This window comes from Branchiostoma floridae, chromosome 1, assembly GCF_000003815.2.
Source record: "Branchiostoma floridae strain S238N-H82 chromosome 1, Bfl_VNyyK, whole genome shotgun sequence".
Lineage (NCBI taxonomy): Eukaryota > Metazoa > Chordata > Leptocardii > Amphioxiformes > Branchiostomatidae > Branchiostoma > Branchiostoma floridae.
This window is the reverse complement of record NC_049979.1, coordinates 17,701,591-17,715,394: the sequence shown is the minus strand read 5'-3', so window position 1 is coordinate 17,715,394 and position 13,804 is coordinate 17,701,591. Positions and strand designations below refer to the sequence as shown.

The window sequence follows — 13,804 nt, the reverse complement described above, 5'->3', positions numbered from 1 at the left end:
TCATCTGATAGCTATCGTCTAACGATAATATACATCCAAATGTATGAATTATATCAAAGAACATAATTCTGCCAAGACTGAAAGGAGTTGACCAAGCACTGGAAATATTGCTTGCATTATTCTGGAGGGAACAGAAATTTTGTGGTCTCAATTCCAATCTTGTCATTTACAAATACCATCGAATTATATCATAATGAATAACCAAGCACATTATAGCAAAACCAATTTTTATCCACCCATAAATACATATGGCATGATATAGAAATTTAAAAAGTCAAAAATTAAAGGAACGGGCTTACAAAATGAACAGATAATGGAGTTGTTTCACATTTTATTTAACTATACAAGTAAATAACCATTTGACATCTCCCTCACCATCTTTAACATGTGTGGATATATCTGCTGCAATGTTAGCCCCAGATGCTTGTCTGGGTCCAGTCCTGCATAAAACAAAAAACACATTCAAGTACATGTATCAAGAGGTTCCTCTGAACCATATTACACACACCATTCACATATACCCACTCAATCATCCCAATGGCAATACCTTTCTATTGTATTTCCTTTCTTGTTGCTCTTTGTTTCAGAAACTCTATTGGGTCCCCCAGTCAGAATATTCAGACAAAACTATATATCACAACTACTAGCGCTTTCAATCAAAAGGACTCCTGGAAAGTTCACTATACACCTGAAAAAGTTAGCAAAATGGAATCTGATACTGTGCAGGAGGGGGCAATTGTCCACAACATTGTGGCCTTGATTAGGAAGCTAAATAGGACCAAGCAATTTAGAGAACCAGAGGATAAAAGGGTATGGGTTAAGTAATAGTGCCCATGTATTTACTTACCAAGGGCTGCTACCTTGATGAGGATTGCATGGACCTGAGAATCAATCATCTCCTGAAGGAGCTCTTGTTGATCTCTGCGCCATAAATACCCAAGGGATGTAAGGCCTAGTCTGGAGCAGCTGTACAAGTTACACAGGTGCATTCAGTGAACAAAGCACTGTATCAAATATGGTGTACATGTACATGTAAACATATATCAAGCAGAAGGGTGTATAGGGTTTAAGTGCTCTTGAAATATCTTAATTTTTAGTAACTGAGAGATCACAGCTGTGGAGTTCATCACCAACACTAATCGTATACATATAGTGCTAATGTCACCAATGGCACTAAAATCAAAGTAAAAATTCAACAATTCCTGATAAAAAGTATATATGATTATTGTTATTCCAATGAAAAAAAAACACTAGAAAGTATACACTCTTCTGATGTTATTGAACATTGAATCTTATAAATCATACTTCTGGTTCTTGATTCCTGCCACCATAACATAAAGATAATTTCCGCCTCTAACGTCATGGCTAACACTACAGCCAGTTCAGAACCTTGTACTGCCACTTACAAAAATTCTTTTATGAAGCAAACAGAGCATAATCATCATTAAAGGGGCATTCCACTCCAGAAGGGAGTCTTGTTTTCCACTAGATAATGTGGCAATGAATACATAATCAGCCGAATTTTGTGGAATTCACCTTGGGATGAATTACGTGATGTGTACAATAATGACACTCACTAAACCCATGCAGACCCTACCCATACATTCCCTATACGCATAGACACTGTGTTTATCGTACGTATTTTCGGAAGAAATGAGGTACACTAAGCACACCGAGAAGGCAAATTGCTCATAAGATAGCAAAGAATACAAGAACAAGACGAGATTTCTTAGCAAACCTGAAATTAGTTTTGTAACCTTACCTAAAAGTTTTGCATTGTATTCAGCCATAGGATTAATTCAATTAGAGGGTACTTGGGGAGTTTAGTAGAAGACTGAATGCTTTTGAGGCATGTGGAGCAACTGGGTACTTTATCGTATGATGTGAAGTAGTATGCAGTTATCACTTCCTAAAATTAATATTTATCGGAAAATAACACTCCCGTGTGGAGTGGAATGCCCCTTTAAGTACTGTACACACAGTTGCAAGTTTTCTTAAAGTTTGACTTTCTGCTTCTCAAAAGAACTTTTTTGGCAAGCTACAGCGCCAGGTTCAGAACTGGCTGCTATATTTACTATGATGTCATAAGCACATATTAGCTTGATTACCTTGCGACAGGAATCAAAACTGGAGGTATGATTTGCAAGTTCGATTTTCAACAACATCAGAAGCATGTATAAGTTATACAAATGTCTTTGTTCATTGAATAATACTGTTACCAGTACATTATTTTCTTTCAACCTTTATTTAACCCTGGTACATCTTCGCATTTTAATGACAAACCAAAACGTCATCCTGAACAAGATGCTAAATGTGAAGATTTAAGGCTATCAATCCTTTTATTTATCATAATGATTTAAAAGCCTGGCCAAATGCCAGTCCCACAATCTACAATTAATCAAATCAAAAATTCTATTCAAGTTGCAGAAATACCAGTTTTGATCATATCTTACACATTCTCCACCCTGACTCTCTGGTAATCAGACAGAATGGCTCCAACAGAGACAGCTTCAATCTCAACTTCCTCCTAGAGAGAAATGGCGCAGATTAGGTGAGATTAGATATGACCTATACTGATGGTCTGTAAACAGGCCATGCATGCAAACATCATATTGTCAGTGCTGCTGTTGCAATACTTAAATGAGTAGATAGGAGGCCCTGCTATCCATCTCAAACTGCATGCATCATCACCTACTGGTTCTCATCATACAACATCTCAGCAGTCAGATTTTTTATTGTAACAAAGTAACAACATATCTAAAGCTTCTTTTTATGATAAGAAATGCTTTATTGATTATGGTGCATATTCACTTTAAACCTAGTACATAGCTAGTACATAGATTCTACCAACACAGATGAGCTTTCATTTGGAAATGGAAATCTAGTACATATAATTATACTACTATCATTACATTGACCCATGGCAATAAGCAGAAATACAATCAACTGTAATTTGCATTTTTAAGTATAATGTTGCTTCAAGCTCTTATATATCATACTATTGTGTCTGTATGTGTGTGTGTGTGTGTTTCCAAATTCTTTTTCAGAATCTTTTTATTGGGTTTTTCAAATTTATAAACAAAAAATACAAACTTGGGGAATCATCCAAGAGAATTATAAAACTCAAATGATAACCAAAGATTTCAATGTAAACCATAACAATACAAAACTAAAATTCAAAAGCAATATAAATCATAACTGAAATTCAGGCATCCCCAATATAAGAATAGTTATACTTATAACAGACTATTTGAATTAAAATTCCAAGTAGGGTTTTCTTATCAAGTTTCTTATGTCTAAAACAAAGGTTTCTATAAGTCTACAACAACAACTTACCAAACATACTAGAACAAACCTTTATTTCTTGAAGCAGGAGAAATAGATCCTCCACCTCATCTGCATCAGTAGGAGTGTAGTCCATACCCACCTGCACGGACCCTCCCTGGATGGTACGCCTGAACAGGGGGAGGCTCATGGCCTCTGCATACAGGTCAATGGCATCATGGCCTACTGTCTGGAACATGTAGCTGTCCAGCTCATCTGCAAAAGAGACAGAGATTCTCAGTTCACATGTAGCAAATATCAAAGGTGTTCTCAACAAAAATAGGACATCAGACATGCCTATAACATAATAAACTAACAAGTTCTTAATAATTATAGTTTGGGTTGTAAGATTTTAAGTCCTTTGTACATGTTAGATTATTGTGGATTTTGTAACAGTGGGGTTCAACTGCCAACAAACTGACCATGCGAAATGGTCCAACCTTTTGGCCTAGTTGTGAAACAACAAGGGAGTAGAATTACAGAAAAAAACAATATCCCAACTCCCGGGATTCGAATCTGCGCTGAACCCGGGCAGCCAGATCACAAATGCAACGTGCAAACCACAACGCCAAAAGCTCAGAGCTGTTGCCGTGGTCTGTTTGGCAGCACTTGATCCCCACTGTTACACTACTCCTCCTTTCTTTTCAAGATTTGTCCTCGAACCTCCGAGTTTGATATCCCTGTGTGTCACATCTCTCTCCTGTTACTCACAGGGCCGGCGATGGGAACTAGTGGAGCACTAGAGCTAGAGGCGAGTAGAGCAGTTCTTACTCCAAGCTCGAACCCGCCACCTATCGCGCCGGACCCGGGCATCCAAGCCCACAAAACAAAGCACGCAACCGATTCGGCCAAAAGCCTGAGAGGCATTTGGCATGGTCGGTTGGCGGTGCTTGAACCCCACTGTTACAGTGGTTAGCGGCGTTGGGTTTGTGACCTGGCACTGGCAGTCTGGGGTTGGTGCGGCTTTGAATCCTTGGAGCCAGAAGATTGTTTTTCCTCGCCTCTTCTACAATTTGAAGTATCAGTAGTAGTAGCTAAAGAGTAGCTGTACTGAAAATTACCAGAGCCACTACTAGTACTCAATTCTTGAATTCAGTGAACATATGAATATAATTTGGAAGTAAAATCTGAGCCAACCTCACCTTTCCCCTGGGGCCGAAGGTTTGCCAAAGCAACTATCTGGTGCCCTTCTGCTACACACTGCATCATGTTGTAGCAGCTGTCTTTACCTCCACTGTAAGTTCATGAAAATAGCATAAAGGTCGGAATGAGAATATTTACAGCTTGTCTTCTGGGTAACAATCAACAACAAATCACCACCTTTTGTCAGTCAACTTCCACGTGGACTTGTCAACATAATGTCTTAGAAACTGTCTTTAAATCTCTGAACCATTAAAACTAAGCTACACTGTTCTTTTAGGATCCTTCGGATCTTTGACAACCTGGATGTAAACGTAAATTAAGACCAGATTAATTAAGCGCTCTTGATTAAGACCAGATTTTTCACACAAAAAAGGCGGGCTTTGCCTTCTCCTTCCTTAAAAAACGTTCATAACAGTCATGCACTTACCTGATCAATGCCACGACTCTCATTATTATCTATGCCTTTCTTTTTTGTGGGTATTGGGGGTAAAATTGACTGTAGACTGGCAAGAATTTATATCTTCTTCAAACTTTCACGCTGTCTTTCGTCGACGGCCATGCTGATGTCAAAGGTGAAAGCTCGAAGTTCACTCTGACGTCACGATTTACACGTCGCCATGTTTTCGTCCGCTGGAGAGTCCAAGTACGAGCAAACTTTCCCTTTCTAGGTGTTAAAAACCCTGTAGCTGATTACCAACTGAAAGGTACAAGGTAGATTTTTTATCTTGATATTAAGATGATATACATTTTTCGTGGCTTGGCCGTCTTTTATCACACTGACTGAAAATAAATCTCCAGCTGGCTTCCTGATTCGCACTTTTCGATTTTCGACAAAATATTTTGGATGTTTTCGTGTATTTTCGTTGTCGTTTGGGTATTATCATGTTAGATATGAGCTTGTTCTTGGATGTCTGAAATTTAAGAATTTTCTGTTGGTGACAGGAAGAGAAGCTCGGAGAATCAAAGATCTAGAAGGACGTGATTGTTTACAAAATTATAGGTAGTATTTATTTACAGCACCCCCCGTTATGTGCTGTGAGAAGAAGTAAATAACCTTAGATTACATCAGATTCAGCTATTTGTGGTGGGCGGGGATAGGGTAGGCGCAAGACCAGATAGCAAAGGATTTTCTAAGTTTCTTTTAACCTGTCCAATGAACTCCATTAATTCTGTATATCCTCTTGCAGAGCCTTGATTGTGATTTCTGATTGCAGGGTGAGGTGAAGTCTCAGCCATGTCTTGGATATCAGACTTTGCTGGTAAAGCTGAGGCACTCCTGAATAAGGTTGACCAGACTGCTGCCCAGGCCCTGCAGGCTGAGGGGGAGGGAGAGACGGGGAAGTCCGTGCCCAGCCAGCCAGCCCCAGGGGTGCAGAGGAGCCACCATGTGGAGACGGCCAGGTATGAGAGGCCCGGACCTCCTGAACCACCCCGGATGGAGACACAGGCTCTGCACACCTCAGCAAGTATGGTGAGCCTGTCCAGCCCTCGGACAGCCAGCGGGATTCCCCGCGTCCCCAGCCTAGGGACAATCTCCCAGGGCTCCCCACAGAGGGCTTATGGGAGGAAGAAACCTAGGGACGAAGATGAGAAACTTTTTGAATTCCTTAATAGCCCAAACACCTTTCCAGCAGCGGAGAAGAAAAGGGATGTCACAAGGGCCGCTGAGCCCAGTTCCACAGGTGGGAAGCACTCCAGACAATCCAGTGATTCCTCCTCAGTGTCAGCATACACAGAAGGCAGTACATCGTACAGCTCCATGGCAGTGGAGGCAAAGGGTGGGTATCTTATCTTTTTGCCTTTGGAAGTAAATCAAAGGCTTTGACATCTGTGGAACAGACATATCTTTTCATCTGCTAATCATAAACTACAACACAGATACAGTACAAATCTAACATAACATGGTGTTTTGCTAAAGAAAATAAAAAAGATATCAGTGCACAATACAAAGAAGACAGGATTCAGCACGTCCTGGGGATGCCTAACATTACACATTTAGCAACCTTAATGCCCCAATTAGCAATAGGCTGTGGGAATATTTGTTTGCTCTTCATAAACAAGGATTAAACCAGTTTGAAAATTTTGATTTTGCCATGTGTTCAGAGATTATATACATCACTAAGTTAAAATAACAAATTTGAATAAATACAAAATGCAGTAGAACTGTTAGCACAAAAATAGATACCGCTTGCATATGTCTAGCAAAAAACGGAGAAATACAAATCTACCTACTTTTTTTATTATACTGCTTGTGCTGCAGATTAAAAGAAATAAGTAACATTGCTCTCATTAAAAGATCTAAATGCAATGCAATCTTCTCCTGCAATCTAACCATGCCCACACCATGGCCCAACCATGTGGTTTTGTTGCAGAGAATGTGATGCCTACCCCCTCTGTGCAGCAGACTGGGAGTGGTAGGTGTGACATTCTTGCAGTCCTGGGTGACAAGGTTGCATGGTGGCAGGCTTCTTCTTACTAATCACAGACACTTAATATTGCAACTTTTTGTCAGAACTATCTACACACAAATGTTGCAGAGCAAAATGCCAGGTTACTACACTAATATTGTTATTGTCAACTTTAAAGAGAACAATTTTTTTGCCACTTGCATAAGTAAAAGAAGGAATGGACATGAAAAGCTACGACAAGTTACTTTTGAATTAATCTTAACTTAAAACTTTTAAATCAAAATGTTCCAATTTGTGATGTGTATACAAAAGTATTTTATTTGGTACTGAACAGTAGCATTTAAAAATTTGCATGTACTTTTTTCCAACATGGAACAAAATATAAACACCTAGTTAACTTTTGCTTATTAAATGAAGTCAAATAAATGAACTGTACAGAAAGTATGTGATAAACATTATATTGATGTGAAATTTTTATTGAAAAAGCTGTTTTCCCCAACTGACCCTGTGTAAGGCTTGATATAACTTTGTGTACTTTCAACACTTTACTTTGAACTCAACCTGCAGAAATTCTAGATTGGATTGTATTACATTAAGATTGGAACATCTTTAACTGTTTTAACAACTTTGAAGGTAAATGAAATTATCGTATTTGCTAGTGGTAAACTAATGATTGAAATTAAAGAAGGTTAAAGAGCTAGTGACTAGTGACTAGTCTGTCACTAAAAGAGTTGTGCTTGATTACAAAGAACATTTCTGTGCAAATAGGAGCAGACAAACACACTAGCATTGCACAACATCACATAAATCTTGTCTCATGCAAACTCAGGGGAAATGTCCCAGACTGTGACAGACATCAGTGAGCCCCCATCCAGCGAACCTACAACAAATGGTAGTTCTGATGGCAGTGATGGCTTGCCAACCAGCAGTGAGTCCAGTGATGACCAGCCTCTCAGACAACAGGTACCAACATTATAGCTTCTATAGTGGGACTTTTGTTCCCAGCATATTGAAGTTGGCATTGAGCTCTGTTACCGGGTAGGATTCAAAGGGACTATTCTCTCCCTTGTTGATGAAAACTATGACACAAGAATACTCTAGTGTGGTATCCACAAGCTTAAGGGTGGCAAGCAATGCTATATCTTAGCTTGAAAGTTCATCTGTGTTGGTAGAAGTCATTCTTGAAATAGTTCAATTGTAATATCCAACACAAAAATTGGACTCACCTGTTCAGTCACAAATTTGGGTGATTCCAATTTTTGTGTTTGATATTACAGTTAAACTAGTTCAAGAATCTTGTTTCAGTTGGTCAGATTTAGATGTGTATGCCACGCTGTACAGGTATCCTCCTTGACACTGGAGAACAACCTGCTAAGGTCAGAGGTGGCCTCCCTGAACCAGGAGATGACCTCCCTCATCCAGAGGTGCAAGGCTGCCCAGGAAGGTGGGTGGTAGTCTCCCTTCTACCATCACATGTTACCTTTATCACACAATGTGATGACTAAAGGGAAGGGTTTTGTATTGAAAGGGGAAAAAATTCCAATTGAAAGCAGGTGAAGATGGTTGGATTTTGTTGTCCTTTTGTTGACGTTAAAAATGTCATTGATCATAAAACTAAAGAGGAAAATACAGAAAAAAGGATTATCCAAATATAACTTCTATTTGGTCCAACATTATGGAGGTTAGTAATATAGCAACTATACAAAATGTACATATTGTTGGGAATTTTGATAAATAATTGAATAAATACATGTTGAAGTTGTGAGATATATCACTTCCGCTGAACATTTCAGAAGTGACACGTACCAAACAGCGACTGGACACCATGTCGTCAGGGGCGTCCCAGACAGACAGGATTATCCGTGAGCTGCGGTCACGAGAGGAGGACCTGACGGAGGCCATCACCACCAAGGATGCCCAGCTGGCCGTACTGAAGGTCAGGCTGGACGAGGCTGACCAGGAACTCAAGGCCAAGAGGACCATGGTGGAAGAGCTGCAGAGTGAGAAGGACAGGTGAGAGTAGCTCATGTACCATGTAGCTATCATCAGACAGCCTTTATACAACTCCTGTAGCTGTGTTTCATTCAGTGAGAAGTTACCTTTGTATGATCTAGCGTCAGCTACCAGTATGTGACTATACTTAGTATATAGGGTGAACTTGCATCTGCTGTTTATATTGATTCCTTTGCTGTAATCTGTTGCACAATAAGAATGGTTCTTTCCCACACTTAAATGTAGGATCCTGAGAGACCATAGTGATTCCAGTGGGATCCACAGCCAGGCATTGGACAGTCTGAGGGAGAAGCTGCATGAGGCAGAGGCTGCCCTGAAGAGAGAACAGGAGTCTTACAAAATAGCTCAGGTCTGGCAAAACTTTTTTTGTAGTGTTACTGAGTTTTCCCAGATTGCTCAGATCTTTGTAGCTATGAAGGCACTAACTATATGCAAATGTCAGAACTGTTTAAGGTGGTAAGGTAGATTGCTGTCTAATATAGCATGATGAATTCCTGAGTTTTGCTTAGTCTAGAAATACCCCTACATTGAACAGATGTATCAAGGATAGAGACATTTTCAAATTTCCCAGTAAGCTGCTCTAAGGTATGACAACTTACCTTTGCTTCTTGTCCAGAATGAGGCCATGGAAAGACAACACAAGCTGGAGGCAGACAGACACAGTATGGCTGAGTCTCTCACATCTGCACAGAAACAGGTCCAGGACGACAAGAGTATCCTTCTTACATTGATCACAGTTTGATATTTAGAGCTCAAACAGGAAGTCAGTAAAGCAACCCACTGGAGTTCATTGTGTCTGTATGCAGTAGCTATAGGACCTGCAGCATAAGGAATGTGATTAACAGCATGTTACATAATGCTACAAAGTACAGCCAACTCAACATATTGAGTATGTCATGTATATATGAGATGTAGTTTTCCTGAGCCATATTACCTTGTAGAGAGGATATCAGATCTGACTGTACACATGGAGAAGGCTAAGGCCACGGCAGAGTCAGCCAGACAGGAGCTGTCAGATTACAAGCAGAAGGCAACACGGATTCTACAGGTTAGAGTTGTATTGATATACACTGCACTTTCCTTAAAAAAGCACTGATTACCCTTCTCCCTGCTGACTAAAGTCATAATCAATAGAGAATTGGGAAAATGGCAACTATAGTGTGCTAAAGGTCAAGTGGAAAGTCAGTGATAATGTAAGTGAGCATGTGCAAAATTTGTTGATTAACGGGCAGCAGTTTCTTGTTTTTCAGAGCTTGGACACTTATTTATATGTGAAAATGTTATGCTTTCAGCACATTTTATATTAGCATTGGTGAGTCAGTGTAAGAGTAACATTGAAACATATGAAACCTTGGTTCTGCACCAGTCGAAGGAGAAGCTGATCAATAGTCTTCGTCAAGGCGGTAGTGAAGTGGATTCTGGAGCTGCAGGAGCAGGGGCTAGTGTGGGGCTGGAGTTGGAGGAGCTGAGACATGAGAGGGACCTACAGAGAGAAGATATCCAACACCTCAGTATGCAGCTGGACCAGGCCAGGCTGGAACTACAGGTGTGATAGTGTACAATAACTAATAGTCATGCTTCTGCTGGGTAGAGATTGGTTAAGTCTGGCTTCTTCAAACCTGAGGGGTAAGGAGCAGTGAGAAAGTAACAGTGATTGCCATAAGAAATTCTAATGTAATTTTTTATGTTCATCTGAAGTTTATTACATGTATGAAAGCTACCTTTTTTTGCCCAACTATAGGCATTTACTGACTCTTAAGAAATATTTACCTCCTAGGAACAAGAGTCCCAGCTCCAGTCAGAGATTGATATGTCACGTCACCAGATCAGAGAACTTGAGGACCACATGTCTCAGGAGAAACAGCTGAGGGAAGATGCTGAGACAGAACTTGCCAGCCTGAAGCAGGTGTGTGGACTACAGATTTGCAGTTCCTCTACCTTTCAGTAGCATCACGTCTAGCACTATTCACTACATGTACATTATTTACAGTAAGAGGACATTTGCCAACTTACCTTAACCTGGATTCCTGCCAGGTTGTGTCATTCTGAAGTGTTGTGATATGCTCAATGAAGAGTTAGGTTTAGCATAAATAATTTGTTTTGATGCTGATGCATATCCACCACATTTGTACTCTATTACCAGCTGTTGAACATTTTTCTTTGCTTCCTCACACAGGAAATGCGTTACATCCAAGAAGAAATGGTGAAACAAAAAACAACCTTCCAAACAAGACTGAAGGTATCAAGTTACTTTGATAGTGACTCCTTTTTATAGCTTCATCTGAACATTATCATTAAGCATACCTTCAGTTCGGGACAGTTCCACTTAACACTTCTTTTCAACTGTAAAATAGGACCGAGAAGAAGAGATTCAGAAGCTAAGGAACCAGATGACAACCAAGGCAATGAGCACTACAACCCAGAGTGAGCTGGAGGGGCGGCTGCACTCCCTCACGGAGAGCCTCATTCAGAAACAGACCATGCTGGAAGCCCTCAGTACAGAGAAGAATTCCCTGGTGCTACAGCTAGAAAGGCTAGAGGTCAGTTGTCAAGAGATTTACATCTACCTTTTTTTACCAACAAAATGCTGGAGAGTCGTTGTGAAGATGGTTAGAAGTGGCAGGTGTTGACACAATGGAAAAAATACCTCTGCTTAGAGTATCACATGAAGTGATAACTGATAAGTGAGACAGCTTACAGGTATGCTCAACATTATGTACCAATCATCTTTCCTGCAGCAACAATACCGAGCAGCCCAGCCTCTGGCAGGCAAACATCCTGGCCACACTGTCGTTGGTGGGATGGATGAGGAGGATGGTGAGAAGTATTCTGCATTATTTTGACATTTTAATTTTTTTGAAAAGGAAAAGAACGATATGAAACATAGCATGACTTAGCAGCTCTTGGTTATTACATCTTATGAAATTACTTGATGTTTCAGTTAAATATGTATGCTGAAGAACTAGCTTAAGTGCTTTTAAGATATAACACTCCAGAATCTTGTCTTTCCTTTTGTGCTGATGGCAGATGGAACAAATGCCTTTTCAGTTGTGTTTTGAATTGGTCCATCCCAAAGTTAGGGCAAATAACTCAGACTGTTTGTTGTAGCCACTGTTCCTCTTGCAGGTGCCCGAGTCCGCTCTGCCCCTTTCTTACAAGTGGACCCGTCAGGCACAAGTCCCATCAACAGAGTCAAAAGGGCTGCCAACAGTATAGACAAATTCAGGTTAGAGCTTCACTGGGAGTTGCTTGGGTTGGAATGACATAATGCCACACAATTTTCATCATTCAATAGAAAAATGTAATAGTAAGTCTATCCTTTGAAGATATACAAGTAGGCACAGAAGCGTGTGTATGTTCTTGAACCTCAAGAGACAAAATGACAGTTGTCATTACCTTCATGTTAATTGTTAGTATAATTTTGTTGCTCTCTCTGCAGTATTCGTCTTGGAGTCTTCCTGAGAAGATATCCCACAGCAAGGCTCTTTGTCATCTTGTACATGGTGAGTTTTTACTTTCTCCTTCACAGTAAACATTTATTGTGTTGTCCAAACATTATGCTAGGAATGTAGTGACCATTTTTTAAAGAACTTTTGAAAATAAACTTTTCCAGGAACCTTTGAACAATTCTTGAATGACCTGTTGCCCTTTTCTCAGGTGTTGCTGCACCTGTGGGTGATGATAGTACTGCTGACCTACACACCTGAGATCCACACAGGTGAACAGTTCCACTCAGACTTAAAGCAGCCTCACCCTGACCAGCCATAAAAAAAGACTTGTCTGCTATCCTGTATTAGATATACACATCAAGCTGGATTTTATATAAATTACTCACATATAAAAGTATATCTGGAAATGATATGTGTCAATAATGAGTGAAGATAAACCTGGGAAACAAAGCAACAAATATTGTACATCTCAATAATGTGCAATGATCCAAGGTGTCCAGACATGTTCTAATATTGGTCCATGATAGATTTAAGTATAATTATTATGTAGTGTGGAAAATAACAGAAAATGAGCCACTTGCATATTACAATATATTCCAGTCATGTAAAAAGTGCTTGGCAGTGTGATGTCACATGTGGGAAATACATGTATGTGTATATCATCAACCACAGTATGTGCAGTTATTGTCATATTACATTTCTTGTAGCTACATGAGTAAGACAGGTGTTGCCACTGCCAACACTAGGCCATGGTATGCTTTCTTAAGCTAAGCTCTCTTTTTGATGTATAAAAGCAGTGTTTGTGTGTGGTGATCAATAGCACACAAGTATGTAAGGGGACAGACCAAGGACTTGTTTATTTGCCCAACTGGACACTGATTGGAAAGAGGTTTATTCAACATGTCATCATGGAATCGCTGATTACACATGCCAATGGCTCACTCTTTTGTGTGGTATATTTGTTGGTGGCCTCATCAGATGCTTTGTAATTAAGTATTTATGCTTTGGAGCATGTGCTTCATTATGTTAATAAAGCAAGTGGGGTTTTAGGGTAAACAGAGAAAATCGTTATCATGTCCGGACTGTAACATGCAAATTGTACATGTAAATATTATATAGTCAGTACAGTGTAAATAACTGTAAGCTAATCTAAATAGGGGATCTGTCTCCAGGAGGCATTTCCTACCATTCACAAAGCAAGTCATATAGCAACATTGTTACACGTTTAAGTGCTGTTCTCATGAGATGCGTAGTTACAGTACTGCAAGGCCTGCAACATCAGCTTACTTCTTGACTACACTGAATACACATGAACATTGAACAGCAGTCTCCAATATTGATAATATGTATCTGAACATGTAATACATGTACATAGTTGCTTCTCCGCAAGGTTACTAGTTATGCTGCTTAGCTATCACCATTTACATGTACCTTGCAATCTTGAAATAAAGTGTTTCTGTAAAAGGA

General features: G+C 39.8%; 2 protein-coding genes across 5 annotated transcripts in view; one reads left to right on the top strand and one right to left on the bottom strand.

Annotated features, from left to right (window-relative positions):
* Positions 1-5,036, bottom strand: part of LOC118414575 (diphthine--ammonia ligase-like) — a 26,727-nt gene extending 21,691 nt beyond the window's left edge. The window contains exons 1-6 of the mRNA XM_035818717.1: positions 4,895-5,036; positions 4,467-4,558; positions 3,356-3,540; positions 2,454-2,527; positions 848-966; positions 376-440 (exon numbers count right to left, since the gene is read on the bottom strand). Of these exons, the coding sequence (XP_035674610.1) occupies positions 376-440; positions 848-966; positions 2,454-2,527; positions 3,356-3,540; positions 4,467-4,558; positions 4,895-4,917 (558 nt within the window). The 5' untranslated portion in view covers positions 4,918-5,036. The remainder of the gene's footprint in view (positions 1-375; positions 441-847; positions 967-2,453; positions 2,528-3,355; positions 3,541-4,466; positions 4,559-4,894) is intronic.
* On the top strand, positions 5,012-13,804 carry LOC118414558 (golgin subfamily A member 5-like). Of its 4 annotated transcripts, none has more exons than XM_035818684.1 (17): positions 5,012-5,110; positions 5,682-6,245; positions 6,840-6,881; positions 7,705-7,838; positions 8,217-8,319; positions 8,669-8,888; positions 9,114-9,237; positions 9,505-9,601; positions 9,830-9,936; positions 10,255-10,434; positions 10,666-10,794; positions 11,065-11,127; positions 11,243-11,428; positions 11,627-11,705; positions 11,997-12,114; positions 12,328-12,391; positions 12,546-13,804. In XM_035818684.1, the coding sequence occupies exons 2-17, from the start codon at positions 5,702-5,704 to the stop codon at positions 12,654-12,656; spliced, it is 2,301 nt and encodes a 766-aa protein (XP_035674577.1). In that variant the 5' UTR covers positions 5,012-5,110; positions 5,682-5,701; the 3' UTR covers positions 12,657-13,804. The 4 variants fall into 4 exon arrangements, with proteins under 4 accessions (XP_035674577.1, XP_035674586.1, XP_035674568.1 ...); XM_035818693.1 differs by having other exon boundaries at positions 5,014-5,171; positions 12,015-12,114; XM_035818675.1 differs by having other exon boundaries at positions 5,014-5,171.